This window comes from Protobothrops mucrosquamatus, unplaced genomic scaffold (assembly GCF_001527695.2).
Source record: "Protobothrops mucrosquamatus isolate PMUCROS unplaced genomic scaffold, P.Mucros_1.0 scaffold_22, whole genome shotgun sequence".
NCBI classification, from domain to species: domain Eukaryota; kingdom Metazoa; phylum Chordata; class Lepidosauria; order Squamata; family Viperidae; genus Protobothrops; species Protobothrops mucrosquamatus.
This window is the reverse complement of record NW_015386098.1, coordinates 579430-602627: the sequence shown is the minus strand read 5'-3', so window position 1 is coordinate 602627 and position 23198 is coordinate 579430. Positions and strand designations below refer to the sequence as shown.

General features: G+C 36.4%; 1 protein-coding gene across 2 annotated transcripts in view; it reads left to right on the top strand.

Annotated features, from left to right (window-relative positions):
* MYH9 (myosin heavy chain 9) overlaps positions 1-16788 on the top strand; it is a 74059-nt gene extending 57271 nt beyond the window's left edge. For both annotated transcript variants that reach the window (XM_015831836.1, XM_015831827.1), the window contains 18 exons: positions 568-691; positions 1398-1569; positions 1980-2192; positions 2488-2632; positions 3221-3427; positions 4146-4250; positions 5678-5830; positions 6705-6953; positions 7366-7578; positions 8844-9056; positions 9266-9427; positions 10134-10262; positions 12251-12339; positions 12568-12691; positions 13154-13362; positions 14236-14344; positions 15093-15265; positions 15391-16788. In XM_015831836.1, the coding sequence (XP_015687322.1) occupies positions 568-691; positions 1398-1569; positions 1980-2192; positions 2488-2632; positions 3221-3427; positions 4146-4250; positions 5678-5830; positions 6705-6953; positions 7366-7578; positions 8844-9056; positions 9266-9427; positions 10134-10262; positions 12251-12339; positions 12568-12691; positions 13154-13362; positions 14236-14344; positions 15093-15265; positions 15391-15508 (2907 nt within the window). In that variant the 3' untranslated portion in view covers positions 15509-16788. The remainder of the gene's footprint in view (positions 1-567; positions 692-1397; positions 1570-1979; positions 2193-2487; positions 2633-3220; positions 3428-4145; positions 4251-5677; positions 5831-6704; positions 6954-7365; positions 7579-8843; positions 9057-9265; positions 9428-10133; positions 10263-12250; positions 12340-12567; positions 12692-13153; positions 13363-14235; positions 14345-15092; positions 15266-15390) is intronic.
* Positions 16789-23198: the final 6410 nt, after the last annotated feature.

Here is a 23198-nt window from a genome sequence, read left to right as displayed (position 1 = left end):
TAACAGCAGAAAGAGGTTTGAGTGGTCAAATGTTGACTTTCTTGTTTAAAAATAATTATTTGGATACTGGTCTCCTAGCACCAAATAATCATTGGGACCCAGGTGTGCCATATGCTGCCCTAGCTGCATTTTGTGAGCTCCAGTCTGCCCTCTCTAGATTACAACTGAGATTTGGCAATGTGATTTCTCCCCCCCCCCCCATATTTTTGCTAAAAGAAAGGGTAAAATAAATTCCTTGGGTGTTTATTTTGCCTCATAACCCCTATCAACACTTAACCTTCCCAATAGTCTGAAATTTTTGATTCCATTGATGTTAGTGGTATAATGTCATCAGCTATGTGTTAAAAATAAAATACATGCCCTTGACCTTTGAAGTAATCCATACTTGATCCAGAAAATTATGGTGACTATGTCATATTTCTGATTTTCAGTTATTGAGGCATTTCAGTATATTGCTAGGAAACAGCTTGGATGCAATTAATTTCATTTAAAAGTAAACAACTTATCACTTATCACCATGATTTCCTGAAGAATTTATGTTTTTATCATGCACATTTTGTTTTGTAGGAAAAGAAACTATTGGAAGAAAGGATTGCAGAGTTCACCACTAACCTGACAGAGGAAGAAGAAAAATCAAAGAGTTTAGCTAAACTCAAGAACAAACACGAGGCTATGATAACAGAATTGGAAGGTAGGAGGAAGACTCTCTAAGGGATGGATTTATTCAGCCTCTCTCCATCAGAATTTCTAACTCGCTATACAGAAACAGTTACATCTTTATTGGAGACTGAATTTCAAAGAGTTAATGTCACAGTCATAGAGGATTTGTATGTGACATATTGATCAGTCAGATGGAACCATTCAGTGGCTGATTGGTCGAAGGTTACATACTCAGGCAAACTGTGCTCTAAATAAAAACAATGTCTAAAATAGACATGTAAAGAAGAAGGGCTAGTTTAATTTCTCCTCCTGGAGGATTATCTCTCTTCTTGTGTATACAGTGGTGTCTGAATCTTGGGGTTTCTGATGCAGCTAGTAATTCTAAAATATAGATGTCTGTAATTATTAATAATACTGGCTTAAGGGTTAGCATTTTCAAAATTGAGTGTCATTCCAATGTTCAGAATGTTAGTGATGATTTTCCACCATCTTCATAAAGACGATGATGTCTGCTTTACCCTTGATGTTTTATGGAAAGGAATGAATTAACCCCAAAAGGTCCAAGGGTGATATTTCTCATTCTTGAATTTAATTTTAATGTGGAAGCCTGAACTGGGAATTGTGCTATAGGCCATCATCTCTGCCATATATAAATGTAAGTTGTTACGCTTTGGCTATTTGTGTATTTGAATAGTATTATGAAATCCGAGATACATCAGGTCTATTATTTCCTTCAGAACGATTACGCCGGGAAGAAAAGCAGCGTCAAGAATTGGAAAAGACTCGCAGAAAACTAGAGGGAGACTCCACAGATCTGCATGATCAAATCGCTGAACTGCAAGCTCAAATAGCAGAACTCAAAATGCAGCTGGCAAAAAAAGAAGAGGAGCTTCAAGCAGCTTTGGCTAGGTGAGCCTAGTTGTATTTCTAATTGGAGGTGGGATGGGGATAACAGGCCTCTAACTTAAAAAAAAATAGAGTCATGACCTCTTATGACTTATCAGTTGGCATCAGTTTAAAGCACTCTGATAGTTAGCCTTCTCAAACTAGCCAGTACTGATACTTTCTCTGGTATGGAAAAATAAAACTAAGCATTTCAAATAGTATCCAATTATAGATGTAACAAGTTCACATTTTAATAACATGTTAGAATAGCACTTAGTTTCCTTTACCATACAATTCTATACATGTTTATTCAGAAGTAAATTCCAGTGATTTCAAAAGGATTTTCTTCCAGGTAAATGTGTAGAAGAAGATAACTTCTCTGTATAGAAATATGAAATAATGCAGAATGTTGTTTGTGCCTTTGAACTGTGCAGGGTGGAAGAGGAGGCTGCTCAGAAGAACATGGCTCTGAAGAAGATCCGTGAACTTGAATCCCAAATTACAGAATTGCAGGAGGATTTGGAATCTGAACGGGCTTTTCGAAACAAAGCAGAGAAGCAGAAGAGGGATCTGGGTGAAGAACTTGAGGCTCTTAAGACTGAGCTAGAGGATACCCTAGACTCAACTGCAGCACAGCAGGAACTCAGGTGATTGTAACAATCTGCTTCTTGACTACATTAAAAAAAAATACAGATTCCCCAATTGGGTTTTAAGATTTGCAGTTTTTCTAATTGAAAACTTTGCCATTTTGTGCAATTCCTTCAGATATTCTTTGTCTGTCTATCTGTCTGTCTATCTATCCATCTATCCAATTTATATACCAAGAAGTGACTCTGGGCAGCTCTTTATGTGCTGAGTCTTGGTCTTTATTAACTTTGGGATACAAATAATGTAACTTTCTTAATTTCTGTCTAACAGAGGTGTTTTGTTATTTTCTGATAGGTCAAAGCGTGAGCAAGAAGTGACTATTCTAAAGAAAACTCTGGATGAAGAAGCAAAAACTCATGAGGCTCAGATACAGGAGATGAGGCAGAAGCATGCCCAGGCGGTGGAAGAGCTGGCTGAACAGCTAGAGCAAACTAAACGAGTATGTAATTTTTCTTTTCATTAGTTAAATATCCTGATAAGTGCCAAGATTGTATTTCAGTGCCTGTATCTGAGCACAGCACCGATGCAGTTTGTAGTTTTTAGAATATATTGCCCATTACATGAATTATATTCAGAAATGATGCAGTGGAGATTAAAGGTGAAGCTGTAGCATAATGTTTTTCAAAATGGGGCACTCATTTCAATATCTGAAAAGCAACAGAGAGTGATACTTGATTTAAGGTTGGATGGTAATTAGACAAGCTAAAAGATTGTCTTCTTTTACCTATGACAGAATGGGTATTTGGGGTATTATATAAATATTATTTTCTTATTATAACTCGTAAATCTGCAGAATATTTTCAGTTTGCTTTATTTGTATAGACATTGTGAGCATGCAGGAAGCTTCAGTTCATGGTAACACAAATCTTGTTAACCCAGAATTGAAAACCTACAAGTTCGCTGTTCTAGTAGTGTCCAAATCCGTATCAGCCTTCTGACTGCTGCATCAAAATTTCATTTTGAATTAGTGAAATTAAGACTTCTAGAGCAGTCATGCCTCACTATAAAATGTTCTTGTCTTCTAAAGGTGAAAGTGAATCTTGAAAAGGCAAAACAGTCCCTGGAGAGTGAACGTGCTGAACTCTCCAATGAGGTGAAAGTACTTCTGCAGAGCAAAGGAGACTCTGAGCACAAAAGGAAGAGGGTTGACACTCAACTCCAAGAGCTTCAAGTAAAATTCACAGAGGGCGAGAGAGTCCGAACAGAACTCACTGAGAGAGTTAACAAGTTGCAGGTAAGGATTCAGTATAAGTTCCCTTTGAGTTCTTGATATCTAGCTACCTTGCAAATGCAAAACAAAAAACCTGGGTTGAAACCCCTATATTTATTGCTTCACCCTAGTTCCAAATTATATCAAATATACTAAATAGCTTTGCAAGAGTTTATGTAGTTATCACCTTTAAAGCCCTACAGGGCACAGAATCAGGTTACCTGAGGGACTGCTTTTTTCTGAGAGTATCTGCCTTTCCTATTAGGTTTGTTAGGATATTAAGGGTTTTCCCTTAAATGCTATTACCTGATTGGACCTTGGAGGCACACCTACTCAGCCATTCCTCCAGTCCTTTGGAATAGCCTGACATCTGAGGATCCCTATTGCTTTAGCCTTCATGTGGGCTTTGAAGACCTACCTCTTCAATACTTCTCAAGTATTAAGCTAGGATGGGTGTAGAGTTGTGAGAATGATTGGTCTGGCATTTGAGGGAAAGAGTACTTTTGTTTTTAACTATGTTTTGTATGGATTCTTGTGAGCCGCCTAGAATCGTCTTTTGAGATTGGTGACCATATAAGTCCTGTAAATAAATAAAATAAATAGTGTGTTTGCAATTTAGATGGATAACAAGCATCTAATATAAATATGCTGCTTGCTATGTGTATCTCACCTGCTATATTAAAATGATATCAAGTAATAAATGACAAACCTTTCGATAATGGATGGTTTCAATATTTTTTAGGTTGAGTTAGACAACGTCACTGGTCTTTTGAATCAGTCTGATAGCAAATCTATTAAATTAGCAAAAGATTTCTCTACGTTGGAATCACAACTGCAGGATACACAGGTAAGCTGCCTAATTTTTTTTTCATGATTGACCTCAAAATACCATTTTAAAATACCATTATATTTTCTATTTACCACTGTCAGATCTTTTAGTTGACTGGGAAATGCAGATTGCACTTTGTAGCCAGCTTCAGGTGTAATCAATAATCACCCTTTCTTTCTGTAATAGGATCGTATGATTCATATTGAACTTTGGATATCTTCAAAACTGAAAAACTTTACTTTTTCTATATCAAATTCTGTTCTGTACTTTGGAAGCAAAATGCAGCATTCTTAATCCTTAATTCTTATTCCAAGAAAGAAACGGGATTCCTTTTCTAGTTAAGCTGCAAAATGAAAGTACTTTGAGAACACTATATGAATAGCATAATCTTGCTTGCCTGATCTTTAGGATGAGGAATGGGGACAAGAATAGTAACCACAATGAAAACTTTAGAAAATAATTGGACTGAGAATGGCCACTTCAACTTCTCTTTTTGTTCCAGTTTAAGCATAGCTCAGATGTAACAAGTATTTGGATTTCTACCACTCTTGCGATTTCTAATAGCAGACATATCTAAGAATTAAAATAGTGCAATGAACTTGCTTAGTTATCAATTCAGTAGTGAAATGTAAATAAAGCAACTTAACTCACTTCAAGTGAGTTCTGCTAATTTAATTCATTCCAAGTGAGTTCTGCTAGAAGATAATGAAACCGACTTATACATCTGATTTAAAAGATACATTTCTTTGGTTTGTAGTTGGTTTTCTTTTTAAATTCTGTATTAATCACTTTTTTATTTTTGACTTGCAAAATAATTGTGTTTGTGTCTGTATATTCATATGCCTCTGAGTGGTATTGAATATAGATGTCAGGACATAAATTGATACTTGATCTTACTTATCATTTAATTTAGACTTTTAAAATTCGAAGGCAACTATTGATTATAATAATGAAGTATGTCACATAAAGTATTTTGAGTTTTTTTAAATAAAAAGCAGTATATATTCTTAAACAAGAAATGTCTTATATGATGAGTATGAATAGATTTAATCAAGTTTATCAGATTTCCCCCCCCACCAAATAAAAATGTCTTATGCTTTGTTGGAAGACTTGGCAATTTACCCTAACATGACAAGAAACTCTACAGTGCTTTCTTCATGCACTCTTAACGAGTTTATTTTACTCTTTTGAAAGTAAAAATCGTGTTGGCAAGTTCGTTTGTGTTGTAGAATTTACTGAGTGCCATTGAACTATTTGTATTCAAATTCCCTAGTCTACAGATAGGCTAAATCACACAATTACCCAGTGTTATATAATTACATCTGCAGGAGCAAATTCTGGCTCACTGTAGTATCAGAATGTAATTATTGCCCAAGTTTCTTTTTGTTGTAGATCTAATATCTTTGGGTACTTTGATTGACTCTTCAGTTTATTGACTATTATAGGAACTGCTTCAGGAGGAAACCCGTCAAAAACTGAGCCTTAGCACCAAGCTGAAACAGATGGAAGATGAGAAGAATAGCTTCAAAGACCAACTAGAGGAAGAAGAAGAAGCAAAGAAGAACCTGGGAAAACAGATTTCTGCCCTTCAGTTCCAGGTACTATAGAACAAATTTATAGACTGGATCTGTAGGGACATAATATTAAATTAAGTTGAAGGCGGAGAGATACAAACATGTAGAAGAGGTCTATGAACAGTTCAAAAGCTGTTACTTGTTTTTCATTAATGATCACTTGCTAAGTTGCCTGGATGCAATAGTCTGCTCAGTCTGAATTATGATTTTTAATGAGCTAGTTCTTAACTATAGTTTAAAAGTTTGGATTTATCATTTATCTAATCTATGTTTAAATTATAAACTTGAGAAAAGGAACTGTGTTAATATTTTGTAAAAAGTTTGGATTTATCATTTATCTAATCTATGTTTAAATTATAAACTTGAGAAAAGGAACTGGGTTAATATTTTGTAAAACAGTGTGGGAATGAGCTTTTCAGGATAAAGAATAAAATATAATGCTGTTAATCTGATATAGAAATAGAATCTTTCCATTTCTTTTTAATATTGCTAGGGTTGGAGTGTGAGGAAGAATATATGACCCTGAGGATTGCTGGACTGTGCAGATTATATCCAAATCAGGCTTTCAGAGATACTTTGTTCTATTGTGTAAAATGTTGGATTAATATCCTGGGTGGAAATGGAATAGTGATTTGAATAGTTTTTTTTAAATATATATATATATATAGAGCTACTTTGGATCTCTAGCTTTGCAAGCTGTATGGCATTTTGTGCCCATCCTGCTGCATCTTACATGAAAATGCCATCATGCCTCTTCATTATTTCAAAAAATTGCCCACCTCTTCAATTTTCTTTCAATTTTTTTAGAGCCCTACCTTACATTCCTTTTTCTTTTTGCAAAATTGTGTTAAAATTCTCTCTTATTTTTTAATTATTTAAATAATGTTCTTTTACCTAGATTGGAGAAATGAAGAAGAAGATGGATGAAAGCATAGTTTGCCTGGAATCAGTAGAAGAAATCAAGAAGAAGCTTCAGAAAGATTTGGAGGCTATGAGCCAACGTTATGAAGAAAAAGCAGCTGCTTATGACAAGCTGGAAAAGACTAAGACCAGGCTCCAGCAAGAGCTGGATGATATTGCTGTGGATTTGGATCATCAGAGGCAAATAGTTTCTAATCTGGAGAAAAAGCAGAAGAAATTTGATCAGGTACATATAATTGTATTTTGGGTAGACACCTTTGCCCTGATACTTGTTCAGTAAAGGAGTGGAAGTGTCTGTGCAGATATCACGTTTCCTGCCTTGAAACTAAACAACAAAGTATTTGTCTCTTGCAAACAAACATTACCACCATTTTATCACATTTTGTTGGTTTGGTTTTTGTTTGAAAAAGAACTATGAGTTACATTTGCACTTTTTCTAGGTCAGTTCTAAAAGGGTGCCATCTGCTCTAATTTGGAGCAACAGCTGGTCAATTAACTTTTCATCCTAACACATATCTGGAATTGATAACTAACCTGTACTAGGTGCTCATATTGTTTCAATGGTGATACCTAAAAGGGAAACCATTGCAGATATTTCATTTGGAAATCTTATAGTACCATTATTGTTTCTTTTCCAGCTGTTAGCAGAGGAGAAAACAATATCTGCCAAATATGCTGAAGAACGAGACCGTGCTGAAGCAGAAGCACGAGAAAAGGAAACAAAAGCCCTTTCCTTGGCTAGAGCCCTGGAGGAAGCCATAGAGCAGAAAGCAGAGCTAGAGCGAGTGAATAAGCAGTTCCGAACAGAAATGGAGGATTTGATGAGTTCAAAAGATGATGTTGGCAAAAGTGTAAGTTGATAATATTTGAGTGAAAGTGATTACCATAATACAGGCTTGTGATAAGTCTTAGCAGGTAAAGTGGATTACTTTGCACTTTTAGTAAGATTAAAAAAAGAGATGCTAACTGCAAGTATTTTTTTTAGAATGGAACAACATATATCAAAGTCTCCAAATCTCACTATTCTGAATGAAGAGATACTAACTAGTAAAGCCCTTTCTACAGGAAAATTATGGCACCTGAATTTTTGAGTAGCAAAGGCAATTTATTTTTCTAAATAAAATAGTTGCTATTAGGTTTCAGGATAAATATGTTGCTTTTGAAGCAGTATGTTCTAACACAGGGGTCCCCAATCCCCAGGCCACGGCACACCACACCACTGGGCCGTGGCCCATTCGGAACCAGGCTGCGCAAATGGAGCAGTCAGCCAATTGCACAAATGGAGTTGCGCATGCCTGCTGCTCACATGGAACCATCCCTCCCCCCCAGGCTGCTAAACCGGAAAGGTTGGAGACTGCTGTTCTAACAGTTCTATATAGGATTCCTTGCTTCCTGCCTACATACATATAGGTGTCAATATTTATTTAGTGATTTAATTTCCATATGTATTGTCTGAGATGAGAACCTAGATGCAGGAACACCTGATCAAGTTACTTTCTGGTTTTTTAAAAAAAATAAAATGGCCAGAGAACATTGGGAGGCAGAGAATTGTTAATATGACTTACTACCTTTAAAGCTCTATATGTCACAGGACCAGGTTATCTGTGAGAGTGCCTCTCTCTAAGGAAATCTACCATCCTACCAGATTGGATGGGGGGGGATTCTTCTGGTTCCCTCCCTTAGATGTTACCATCTAATGGGACCTCAGAAGAATCCCTTTACTGTGGCAGCCCCTATTCTCTGCAGCATCCTTTCCCATGATCGGAAGGCTCCTACCCGTTTAACCTTCTGAGAAGCACTTAAGACCTGTGTTTTTCCCTCCAACTGCTGGGATAGGGTGAGATTGATAAGGTGACTCTGTTGTGGGTTGCATGTGAAAGTTCAGCTATGGTGCCAAGTTGTGCTGGATTTTATTGCTCATGGTTTTAGTATTTTTAATTGTAAATAGATGTTTTATTTTTTGGTTGTGAGCTGCCCAGAGTTTGGTATAAGATGGACGGCTATATAAAGGTTTTAAATGAATAAATAATTTATACCTTATTCTTTAAAATACTGGACAATACAAACAATGGCTGTGTCAATATAGGGAAGCTAATTTTGTATCTGTATCCTATAGGTTCATGAGTTGGAAAAGTCAAAAAGAGCTCTGGAGCAACAAGTAGAAGAGATGAAGACTCAGTTGGAAGAGTTAGAGGATGAACTGCAGGCCACAGAAGATGCCAAATTGCGCTTAGAAGTAAACCAGCAAGCCATGAAGGCACAGTTTGAGCGAGATCTTCAGGCCCGTGACGAACAAAATGAAGAAAAGAGAAAGCAGCTGATGAGACAGGTAGCATTTCAGAGATCTTGAAAATTCCTGAACTGTTGTTAGCAAGCTTTAGTGGAAAACTTTAGCCAGGCAATAAGATTAATTACCAGATGGCTGTTCCAACTCTCTGATGATTTAGTAAGCATTATTTTTTTTTTGTCCCCTTGCATTAAGATGTGGGACTTGGGTTGTATTAATGGGTAAATCGTATATGCTTTGATTCCTTACAGGTGCGAGAAATGGAAGTGGAGCTGGAAGATGAAAGGAAACAACGCTCTATTGCTGTAGCTGCCAGAAAGAAGCTGGAAATGGACCTCAAGAATTTGGAGGCCCATATAGACTCTGCTAATAAGAATCGTGATGAAGCTATTAAACAGCTCCGGAAATTACAGGTGAGGTTTGCCGCTTGTGTAATACTGATTTTCTGTTGCTGTGTGGTGAAGTAAGCAATCCAAACAATTATTAAGGCTTAGCAGTTGTTATTTTGATTCAGGAAAGAAGTCTTGTATGAATGTATTATGAATCTTCAGATGGGTTTTATGAAAAGCCTGTTTCCTTTTACATAGGGATGTTACTTGCATTAACCAACAACCAGTTCCATCCTGGTCTCTTTCATTTTGGTTGGCCCACTGGCCTCTAGTTCTAGGTGTCATCTAATGGGAAATAGACTAATGTCATTCTTGAGCCACAGCAGTATGCATGTCAGTGGGGGACTGTAATTGTTGAGGAGGCATCTGGTGAGGAGCACACAATAAGAGTGTAGAGGTGAGCAATTTGCTGGAGCTTGAGATCTCCACCCACTTTGTCTTTATTGGGCTTTTGTCTTTCCTTCAGAGTTTAACCAGTCCTTGAGAACTAGATTGAATAACATCCCTTTTAAGTATTTCACAGAGAGAATGTTTTATGTGTAGAAGTTTTCACATTGAATTTTTGGCTGTACTAGTTAAAAATTGTTGGGTTGCCGAGTTGAAAAATATTAGATGCCTGAAGCCTTGGAGACCTGTTGACAATATATTAGACTTGTCTTGGGCAAAGTACACAGTGAATCTGATTTGTTATAAAGCTGTTTCATATATACATGAATTTATAACTTTTTAGGCCCAGATGAAGGATTACATGCGAGAAATGGATGACACACGTGCCTCAAGAGAAGAAATTTTGGCACAGGCTAAAGAGAATGAAAAGAAGTTGAAGAGTATGGAAGCAGAAATGATTCAAATGCAGGAGGTAATCTAATTTTGGGGAGGGAGTGGGGAACCTTATTAAAACCTAGAATATATATGCCTATATGTTTTAGGTGGAGTGCAAGAAAGCTACAGAAATTAAAGGCATGGAAAAAAAACTCAAAATGGAACAGTTAAAAATAATTTATTCCAGCACCATTAATTATAACTCTCCATATATTTCTGTTCCTACAAACCCTTTGCTTCCACCACTTACATAAACTTATTTCATTACATTGCTTTTTGTTCTTTAAATATCTTAATTCATTCTTTTTGAGGAGGACATCTTTCATACCAGTTTTCTCTCCCTTCTAAGTCTGTTCCCTGGTCCTTGTTATGGTTCTTTTGCAATTCAATCCTTATTCATTCTCTCTGAATGACCTAAATACTTCAAGTACTTTGTACTGGTCACTTCAATTTACATTATTCAGTACATAATTCCAGTGACAGTATTTTATTGCTTTATCATGCATATTTTTAAGTACCTCATTTCCACTACATTCAGCTTACTTATTTGCTTCAATTCCATTCCAGATAATTTCATTATTTTAAAATCCATTCACTGTACTGGAGGCTCCTTGTTAAGCATTCACTTCCAAGACAATTTTATTTCCATCAAAATTGCTTTGCATTTTCTTCTCCTCTTTTAACCTTTACTGTCACTTCTTCTTTTTCAGCCCTGTTGTTTTTGCTGTGTAAACATTATATAATGTCATCCTCTCATTCTGTCATTATATTATAGTGATACTCCGTAACATAATTTTCTACAGTCTGTTCTAAACAGTGTCCACATCCAATTTCCTTAAGGCCATTTTCCATTCATTGAATACTTTATTATATAGGAATATAGGATACATATCGCAATGTAATTTTATTCTATTCCTGCCACCACCAAATAATCATTTGTCTCACATTCACAATATGTCATTATTCTTGTATTCTTCACAAATTTTCTTTCAACATAATCAAATCAATTATTCATTTGGATTTTTATTTATTCCTTTGCCATAGATTTTGTTCTTGAAGCAGTTTTTTAAGCAGTTAAATACCAATCACATTTTGATTTATTCTAGAGTCCAAATCAGTTTTTGGACTTCTCATTTCCAACCATCATTGATGAATGTCATCAAGCAGAATATTTTTTCCATTGATCAAATTCATTCAGAACACTGCACATTTCCTCACAAAAAAACTGTATCTGATTCTTCCATTATCACCAGTCATTGGAGCATAGATGCAACTATCATTAATGTAGGGGTTACTACATTACACACAAACTAAAGAAACCTAGGTAACATATTTTCTAACATACATTTTATCCTTTAATTCATAATTAATCTTAGACCATCCCTTCTGCTTGCCAATTTATTTTATCTACCAAACCATTGTATCTTATTCTAAAACCTTTCTGATTATATCTGTATGATGCTACTTGGGTCTTTTAATAAATATATATAATAAATTTTATACATAAGTGACTGTTGGTTATTCTGACATGTAAAAGTATATGATTGTCCTAGCTACAACTAGATTACAATATTTCTTTTTAAAGCTTGATTTTCACGAGTTAATAATAATAATAATAATAATAATAATAATAATAATAATAATAATAATAAAGTTGGAAGGGATCTTGGAGGTCATCTAGTCCAAACCCCTGCTCAGGCAGGAAACCCTATACCATTTCGGACAAATGGCTGTCCAGTTTCTTCTTAAAAACTTCCAATGTTGGTGCATTCACCGCTTCTGGAGGCAGGTTGTTCCACTGATTAATTGTTCTAACTGTCAGGAAGTTTCTTCTTAGTTCTAGGTTGCTTCTCTCTTTGGTCAGCTTCCACCCGTTGCTCCTTGTCCTGCCTCCAGGCGCTTTGGAAAATAGCTTGACTCCCTCTTTTTTGTGGCAGCCCCTGAGATATTGGAATACTGCTATCATGTCCCCCCTCATCCTTCTCTTTGTTAAACTAGTTTGTGTACATCTTATTCTGATTTCAGGAACTTGCAGCTGCTGAACGTGCCAAGCGCCAGGCTCAACAAGAGAGGGACGAGCTGGCTGATGAGATTGCTAACAGTAGTGGCAAAGGGTGAGTAATACCACTTTTTTCTTTCTTTCATGGAGCAATAAGGCTGTTCTGCAAAACATGTCCCATAATGCCTGTATCTTAAGTGCTGATAATTAGATGTAAAATGTTCTGTTTCTGGAGACAGAGTGATTAGCTCCTAACTTTCTGAGACTTGCTTATAGATGATAAATAATTAGGTTTGTTTTTCTTCAAGATGTTGTATATGAATATATTCCTTTTGTATCTCAGAGCTCTGGCCTTGGAAGAAAAGCGTCGCTTGGAGGCTCGGATAGCTCAGCTTGAAGAAGAATTGGAGGAAGAGCAGAGCAATACAGAGTTGGTGAATGATCGTCTGAAGAAAGCCAATCTTCAGGTATTTGCTTGAGAGGTTTCAATTGGTTTGAATTTAAAATGCTATGTGAAACCTGAAATGGTCGCTTTTAAACCTTGGTTAATGGCTTAATATATTGCACAATATCAGCTGATTATGATATATTCAACAAACTATGAATAAGCAAGACATTGATTGCTTAGAAGACATTGTGCAGTGATAACTTCTGCAGCTTCTGATAATGAGCATAAGTTGCAACCATAAATGTTTACTTTATAAAAGTAAAAAAAATGTATATAATGTATATAATTATATGTATATAATTTTCTTTATTGGCACTGAACAGTGATTACTTTTGTATATTCTTCTGCTCTGCATCATTTCAAACCTAAAAGACAAGATTTTAGTAGAAGTGTCAAAAATGGGGAAAGGAGAGACTAAAAGATGAGGAGGAAGAAATATCCACATATATGAAGTTAACATACTTCTTATTCTCTTTCCCAGATTGATCAGATAAATACAGATCTGAATGCAGAAAGGAGTAATGCCCAGAAAAATGAAAATGCTCGTCAGCAAGCGGAGCGTCAGAATAAGGAACTAAAGGCAAAGCTTCAGGAAATGGAGAGTGCTGTAAAATCTAAATACAAGTCTTCTATCACTGCTCTTGAGGCAAAAATAGTACAGCTGGAGGAACAGCTCGACACTGAGACAAAGTAGGTATTGATAATCTACCACACGCTCACTGTCCGGTTGATGCAGTTTAATGGGCCTGTATATAATTCGTCTTTACCTAGAGGAACAGTGGAAAGAGATAGAAATTGGAGTTACTGAGAGCAATTTACATGGTCAAAAATCAGCAGCCTTTTGCACATACCACCTAAATTTTAGGTGCTGATTATTTTAACCTTTATTAAATCCTGGATATGAAGTCCTTAGAAGACTGAGTGAAAGGCAGAGCAGTCAGTGACTACTGAGGTCTTTCAAGTTATCTAGAATACAAAATTAATCTTTGAAGTAGATATATGTGGAAAGTTGTGTATTGGCCTTCAGTGACTCCAGTTTCTATCTCCCTTCAGTTGTTCCCATTGTACACTCAACTGTTATGTTTCTCCTGTTTAGCAGTTTTTGAATTAGGAAAAAGTTGTTTCAGTGGAAGAGAATATTTATAGCTCAGGGTGGAATTGTGCTGTCTGACCCCGGTTCTTTTCTTGTAGATGGCTCATTATCAAACTAGGTAATATTTTCAGTGCTAGGAGTAGGGTTTGTTCTCATTTTATATACTAGTGGTTTGCCCTGTCAGTATTGATGGTAGTGATCTTGCTGGTTTTTTGATTAGGCTATTGTTTTCTGTTAACTTGTTTGCCATGCAGAACAAACATAACTGTTCAGGGTAGTGCAGCAGAATGCTTGATGGTAGCAAGCATACAGCCCAGACTATAGAGAGCCTTCATAGAGTCTCCCATTTTTTATTTGTTTTGGTCCTAACTATGTTGCAGTGCCAAGTTCTAACCTAACAGTCTTTTAACCTTTAGTATACTTGTGCAGTTTTTAAGCAAAGGTGCATGACCTACCTACTTTCTTTAAAGGGAACGCCAGGCTGCCAGCAAGCAGGTCCGACGTACTGAGAAGAAGCTGAAGGATGTTATGCTACAAGTGGAAGATGAAAGACGCAATGCTGAACAATATAAAGATCAGGTATGTGCAGTTTCAAAACTGATGCTTGATAATCCGAGCTGTATGGCAGAAACCATTGCCTACAACTCTACAAAGTTTTACCTGTTTAGCAAATTGTTAAGATGTTAGCATTATTGCCCCTTGTTGATTTCTACAACCCTTTTGTTATGGCCAAATATTCCTATATTAATAATTTTTTGTCAGTCTTGTATGTGATTGGGTAATCAGGATGTCTATTGATAGAACTTCTAAATTTTACGACTGAGGTATCCTGTTCATATTGCTTGACTTATAAAGTCTGGAACCATAGACCAATGTCCAAGATAAGAAGGAACCTATCAAGGAAAAGAAGATACAACTAAATGTATTAAACTAGGATCAAGAAACTTTGTTCAAGTTCTCATTGTGTGACTTTGGGCCAAGTACTATTTTGGCCAAATATATCCCACAGAGCACTTACTTTGGTGCAAATTCCCCTTGCATAGTACTATGAACTATCAGGGGAAAGGAAGGATTTCAAAATAATAATAAATGAAATTAACTTTGCATAATGTTCTGTATTAGAAGTGTGCTAATACTTCAAAAGTACCACTTATGGCATTTCAGATTGTGATGGAAAAAGACATGAATTAATGATTCGAAGAGATATGTTTTGCTCCACACTTCTTTTAAAGAATTTGCACTTAATTATATCAAAGATTCTGAGTCAGGGTTGATACCTGCATGTGAATAAACTAGAACCCTGATTATTCCTTTTTTTGCACTACAGGTAGATAAGGTAAATACACGCTTGAAGCAACTAAAGCGTCAACTGGAAGAGGCAGAAGAAGAGGCACAACGAGCCAATGCAGCTCGCAGAAAGCTGCTGCGAGAACTGGAGGATGTCACTGAGACCGCTGATGCCATGAACCGGGAGGTTACTTCCCTGAAAAGCAAACTTAGGTAAAATTGCTGTTCACGTGAATTTGTCTTAATGTTTTTACCTTGAGCATGCTAATGTCAGTAGATTGCCTAAGAATGGAATACCACTTTTCTCATATTATAATTTGTGTTACTTTCTCCAATAGACGAGGAGATATACCCTTTGTGATGACACGCCGGATTGCCAGGAAGGGACCAGGTGAAATGTCTGATGAAGAACTGGACGGCAAGGCAGATGCTGGTGATGCCAAAGCTACTGAATAGAATTCCTTCCAGGTTACCCATTATCAAATGACCTACCCTCCCTTTGTCACAAAACCCTTCTAAAGTATGCTGGGGAAAATGGATCATAATGTTGCAATGTTTCTTGGACTATTTGGAGCCATCAGACATTAGTGTCATCTCTCCCAGCATCACACTCTTTTGTATTGAATGCCAAAGAGTCTGTAGTCTGATATGAGACTGGGCACTACAGATGCCTATAACATTGATTGTTCTTCCCACAGCTGCCAGTAAATGTTTGTAATTTGGTGGGAAAGAGAATACTTTTTGTTGCTATAAATCAGCTATTTTAATAATGAGTTTGTGATAGAGGCAAGGAATCAACCTTTATTCCTCCTCTTTTGTTTGCTTTTGGCAATCATGTTCTGTGACCTCATAGTTTCAAATTCTTCAGTCTGTCCACTTAGCAGTTTAAGAGTCATGTTGAATAGGAAAACCAAGAATTCCCAGCATGCCTTCCAAATGTCTTTGAAATCATGTAGATCATAAAATCTCGGGAATGGATGAAGGAGAAGGAAGCTTCTCTTACAAGAGACTTTATTAATTTGATCCCTCCTTGTAACTAATACCTGGATAGTTCTGAAGTGCAATGGTGTCTCAGGCTTTATGTCTAAGATGGAATGAACCAATAGTTAGTGACAAGTCAAGAAAGCATCAAGTTTTTGTATGTTCTTATTGGAGAACGTGTTTGGGACCAAATATATTTAACGGTAAGAATCAGAACTTAGTGGGTTTGAATGGAGTATGGGCAAGGAAGTGCTTCTTTACTATAATGTCCAAGCCTCTAGGTCTATAATCAGGGGATAGGTTTAGTTATTCTGCACAGTGACTAAGAGTATATTAAAGAAGAAAAAAAACTTTTAATCTGCACAGATGATAATGTTGAAGACCTTGGTATCTCTTGTTTATAAGGAATTAAGAAAATACAATAAAGGTCTTTATCACTGCCTTTCTATGGGGACTGCAATTATATAGATAGTCTTTACTTTTCTACACCATACACTGGTTGCTGGATTTATCTGTATACTTAACCATATTGTATATGCTGCATTTAAACTTCTAAGTAAATGGCAAATTAAAATAAGAATATCCTATACTGTATGGTTATTGCTCTCACTGCAGGAACCTCCTATCCTTGCTGCCACCAAACCAAATTTGCAAACTTTTTTTTATATAATAAGTGCCTTAGCATGTGTCTCCACTACAGTCAGTAATGGATTGCCGGTGCTCCTCTAACAATAAAGATTATCCATGTACTACAATCTCTTGTGTGTACTTCTCTACCACATGCTTGAATACAATGAAAGTGACAGGAACTGTCATAATAGAGCAAATTATATGCCTTTGTTTTACACTAAACAGGATGCAGACAAGTAGACATTGCTTGAGATTGATAAGAACCTTCTTACTGTGAATAGTTTTTGATGAAAGAATAGGGTTTCTCACAAACAGTACATAAGATATGGATAGTGGGAAATATGTGTTTGGATATAACATAATCCAGCAGGATTATAGTAGCCCTGTCCTTTTACATTAAAGTACAAAAACATCCCTGAAGTTCTTGCAGAATCTCAGCTGTAAACTAAAGGAGGCCAGTACTGTTATCTGTGGGTAAGGGTTATATATGAATCACAGGTGTAACCATGCACTTAAATGATTTGTTATATAAAACAGTATCATCTGAGGCAAACAATGACTTCTTTGCATGCAACATTAAATGGGAATTTTCTCACATGGCTTGTTGAACAACCAACCCTATTCTGCTTTCCATGTCTTGATGTGTTATATCACTTTAATTCAAAAACCAACAAACTTCGTTAAACTTTAGCATCATGTGTTACTCAGTAATAAGATCTGAACATGAAGCTGTGTGCTAGATAATGGAAAGTTTTCAATAAAGTAAATGTTCTTATGCTTCCCTAGCAAAAGATTGGGAAAAAAAACCCCTTGGATATTCTTATATTGCATAATGCTGCTGTTTTCCATTGGGCATAAGATATAAACTCCATCAGCCAAGAATTGTTAAGTAAGGGACTGCATTTGCCTTTGTAAATCTGTGCAGTTGTAAAGTGAGACTTCACATGACTGGACCCAATTTTATGACCATTTTAGCATGGTTGGTAAGTGAATCACATGGTCATTAAGTGAATCACACCACTGTTAAACAAATAACAGTTGCTATGTGAATCCAACTTCCTGTTGACTTTGCTTATTAAAAGCCAGCTGGGAAGGTCGCAAATCACAATCCTGTGCCTGCAAGATGCTGCAACTTTGTAAATGTGAGCTATTGACAAACACCTGAATTGTGAACACATGACCGTGGGGATTGTGTGATGGTAGTTAATTTTGAGGATGGGTCATAATTCACTTTTTGGAGGCTGTCATAACTTTGAACCATTGTTAAATGAAAGGTTAGGGTTAGGGTTAAGGACTACCTGTAGTCCATGTCAATATGCCTATAGGAAATGGTCATCTGATTCCTTTAAAAGGTGACACAGTTTGATTCTATTTTCTAACTGCCAAACTGGTACTCATAAATAGCAGAAATGAAATAATCCACTTTAACTGGAGACCTTTGGTCATTTTGATAAAAGGTATAAAGCAATAGAACTCCTAGGTAACACAATGGGAAACATATCATTATAATGCAAATTTAATTTATTGGTCAATTCCCTATAATCTTATTAGAGTAACAGTTATAATGATTAAGGATACCTAAGAATGAAAAGGATGCATCTGAGAATAAAGTGCCAGCACTTCAAATTAGTTGGTACCTTTCTTTAGATGTTCATATTCCTTTTTTTAGATGATGTAGAACAATTCACAAAACAAATAATCTAAAATAAAACCATGATAAAAACAGCTCCTAAACTGTTCTGCAATCAGGTTAAATTCCAACATTATTTTAAAAAGAAAAAGCAACATGCTAAGTAGATCACATACATTAAATAACTAGCTGTACCTGGCCACGCGTTGCTGTGGCTCAGTCTGGTTAAATGGAAAAGAAAGAAAAGAGAAAGCGCACATTTCTAATATGTTTAATTTCACAATGCTTGTGGGTATACAATATTTTTTCTTGTTCCATTGTCTGTGCATCAATTCCAACGCAATGTCACATGAAATAATTAAATCAAAATGAAAATAAATCGAAATCTATGAAAATTCAATTTAACAATGCAATCGGAAACATTGAAATGGAATCGTAAAATTGGAAATTTGGAAATCGTAAATGGATCGTAAATCGGAAACATTGAAATGGAATGGTAAAATCGTAGCGTGTGTTGCTTTTACGTCCAACAGATGACGTTTTTTCAAAACATGTTTTTACCTGTCACAGGTGTGACATCGATATAATATAGGTATATAAAAACACGAGCGTATTCGAATGCAACGTTGTGTCAAAATTTCAAAGCAATCGGTGAAGAACTTTCGGAGATTTAAGATTTTGAACAAACGAACATTTACATTTTTATTTATATAGAAGACTCTCTTCCAAAGGTTATGTTTATAATAATTTTTATGACCTGAAGAAACATAGTGATATTCAGGGGCAGGGAATGGCAGAAGGCTCAAAACCAAAACTGAAAGGATTGATTTATGTTAGACACAAGGGATAAAATACAAGGATTATGCTCAGGCCCTCCAAAAGGAAATTTAGTTACCCATAGATCCCTTTTAGAGCTCAATTGGCTGAACAGTATTTCAAGATTGCTTTTCTTCAATTTTATGAAGACACAACTGAGATGATGCACTGCATTTTGTGGTGAAGCTATATATTGAAACAGGATATAGAGTTTGATTAGGAATTGCATGACATACTGCAACATAAACTTACACTGGCTGATACATGCAACATGCCAGACCAAAACCTGGTTGGTAATTTGTGATACAGCTTGAAACAGAATGGGGAAGAATTGAATTTAAAAAGTGCTGAGAGAAAGGGTATCTCAGGTTTTGCAAACCCCTGCCTACGTGAACTTATAGATTGCCAAGATTATTCCTGTGTTTTATAAAAGAGAGATCAAACACAAGACTTCCCAAGTCTCGGGAAGACAAAATTGAGAAAATTTCAAATATATGAAGGGATATTTTTATATTATTGAATATATGCAGTGGAGAGATTCAAACCATTGTCGGAGAATTGGATAACAAACTGTAAGGAAAGCATCCTGCTGCACTTATGTGTTAGTCTATAGCAGATATGTCAAACTCACAATGTCACGTATCGTGACTTTTTCCCCATTGCTGGCAATGGGATGGGTGCGGTTTTGTCGTGATGCATCTGGCCCGCGGGCCGGCAGTTTGACATGCCTGGTCTATAGTAATAGCTGTTAGGCAACATACATTAAAACAAAAAAATAAAATTACTACTTTAAAAAAATACAAATGAATACCATAAATGTAAAACTTCTTTAAATACCATGCACTAATAGACAAATTAAAAGGCACAAGAAAACAAATATTTTAGTTTGGTGCTGCAAGAATAACAGAAAAGACATCAGTCTTCTCAGAAGGGTACAATGGAAAGCTGAAAAGATCTGCCTCAAAATATTAGGATCTTGAACTTAACATAATTATGTTCTGCTACTGAACATCCATCTTTCTCTCCAGAATCCAGGAAGTTTTGTCCTTATTATCATGGAGGTAGTGAGGTAGATGTGGTAAGTTTTATTGCTAGAGACATTTATTTTCTAAAATATGTTACTTCAATGTTGGAGATACTCAACCTTCCAAGGTAGAAGGTGTGGAACCATACATGCTCAACAAGTGGATTTGTTAATGGAAAAATAATTCCAAGTTCTGTAGGAGAAAAATTTGGGATATTCCAAAAAAGAACGATGTAAAATTATCTTAGTGTCAGTAACACTGAATATAGTACTGAAGCTACTATATTTCTAATTCCGTGATGAAAAGGAACAAATTCAGTACTATGTCTCTTACATGCAGTTGCATTCTCAGGTTTAATCCCTGACATCTCAAGGCAGAACTTGTACAGATCTCAGTCTGAAACTGGAGAACTGCTGATAACATTGGAAATTCTGGAATCTGCAATATCAAAACAACTATAGGACTGACATGACTAATATTTAGAATATGGTTTTTTAATGCTATGTTTTAGTTTGTAGAATAGAAAATGCAAAGTATATGTGTTCAGTAGTCATGTATCTTCAGGACAGAAACAGAAATACATTTTTGCGCGAAAAAGTTTTCATAATGTATGAAGTATTATACTATCAAAACACAGTAAAGTACTATATCAGGTTTTGTAATCTAATGAAAAAGGCAGGGAAAAGGCAAAATTTTAAGTATAATTCTTTCCAGTATGTACTCTTATACTTTACAGGCACATGAAACAGTAATCATTTTCTTTCTACCAGTTTCTACAATTTAGACTTAACTTCAAGAATAGAAAATACAAGTACTATACTAAAATGTAATTGAATTAGAATTCAGAACGAAAAGTTGGATAATAGTATTCATCAACCATTGTTTTAGGCTGAACTATGAAAAATGTGAAGTGTCTGAAAAACGAAGCTAAGAATTAGCTAAGTTGTCTTTGGCATCACTGTCAGTAAAACAGTCTGATGACTTTTACAAAACAGCTCAGTTTCCTTTTAAAATCTAAAATAAAAATGAACAATTTCCATCTTCTTCACTATCACACATTGGCTTTAATTTTATATCAAGAAGTCCACTGAAAATTAAAGAGGTCTGAACAGGCAGTTATGTCACAGCTGTCAGATGTCCTTTTGACCCCACAGAAACAAAATCCTGACATTATGAGTACCAGTTTACCAACAAAACTAAATATGACTGCCAAAGATACAAAATTTAAAACAAAACTATATATTGGGTTGCATTATTCATGCATCAAATAAGTTTCAAAACTGACTTCAACTACACAGGAATGATTGCTTATCAAAGCCCTTGTCTACAAATACACACACACACACACACACACACACACACTGATATATGTATAACTTTCTCTCTCAAAAAATGCTGCCATTCATAAAATGATAGAAAAGTGACAAGAAATTTTCCCCAAGTGTTTTAGGAACTCTAAATTAGAATTTCTCAATATTGGCCACTTGAAGATGTGTGAACTTCAACTCCCAGAATTCTCCAGCCATCATGGCTGGCTGGAGAATTCTGGGAGTTGAAATGCACACATTTTCAAGTGGCCAACACTGAGAAATACGGTTCTAAATGTACAAGCTGAAATTGGATTTCACTTTTCTTTCAGTTATGTGTTTTTTTATCACTCTGCAACCTTTCTATTTACCAGACCTCTATATTTGAAAAAAAAAACAGGGATTGAGTTCTGTCATAAAGTCTTCCTTTAAGAACTTCCCTTCTAGTGTCTGAGTTGTGACATAGAAAAGCAAGGCTACTCAGACCCACTTCCTGGTCACCTCATAACTCACTAGGCAGCTTTTCTCAACTTTAGCAGCTTAAGATATGGACTTTAACTCCTAGAATTCCCCAGCCACTATGCTAGGTATGGAATTCTGGGAGTTGAAGTCCATATCTTAAAAGTTGAGAAACACTGCACAACAGTGATAGCTAAAAAGCAACATCTTGCCAATGTTGTCAAATACGCTTTTATATATCTTTTCAATCAAGTTTAACAATGGTTGAAAATGTTGAATTTTCAGCACACCATATAGTTTACCAACACCTAAGCTCAGCTATGTTCAAATGGTAAAGCATTATAATGATCTCCCTTATCAAACTTATAAAAAATTTGGCACCTGTTGATCACCGGATTTCCTTTCCGACCCTTCTGTATCTAATACAAGACTTCAAGAGGGCTTGACCACAGAGAGAGAGAGTGTATGTACTGTATGTATGTGTGTATACAGAAATAATTAAAAGTGCCTTCCAATGCGTGGAAAACATAACCCCAAACAATATTTATCTCCAAATTAAATTCCATATACTTCGCTGTAAGCTTGCAGGTTCAATGTTTTAAGTATTTATGGTCGCAAACTGGAACCCGGGGAAAACTACTCCTTTTACAAAATAAACAGGAAAGAGCGATTGTAAATTTTTATCGTATGGCGCAGACAGCAAAGAAACAACTAAGAAATGTGTCTGTCTAGCGCGGTTTCTTCGAGTGAAGAGAGAGAGAGAGAGACAGACAACGCTGATTGTTTATTTATAAACTTCGCTCATCTTGCATAGCCCTAGCTCAGGGGTAGGCAACCTTGGCTCTTTTATGACTCGGGGACTTCAACTCCCAGAATTCCTGAGCCAGCATAGCTGGCTCAGGAATTCTGGGAATTGAAGTCCCCGAGTCATAAAAGAGCCAAGGTTGCCTACCCCTGCCCTAGCTGGAAACGCCATCCCTCGCTCCGAGCGCCTGGCTTCCTCTGCGGCCGCCCAACAAAATCAGCAACCTCCGGCGTTCCCTCCTCTCAACGCGCCCTTCCCAGCGAAGTATCAAGTACCGCCAGGAGCTCCGCCCTTCACCCCCCCCCTCCCCGCTCGCCATTTACGAAGATTGCCGAACGGGAAGGAAGGAGGGGATCGTATCGAGCCGTAATTCCTCTCCGGCCTTTCCGAAGACAATCGAAGGGCTTCGGCCTCTCTTCTTTCCCTCCACGTCTCTGGCGGCGATTGCTCTTGCTGGGGCCGCCGCGATCTCCTCCGGGGCTTTCAGCGCTGC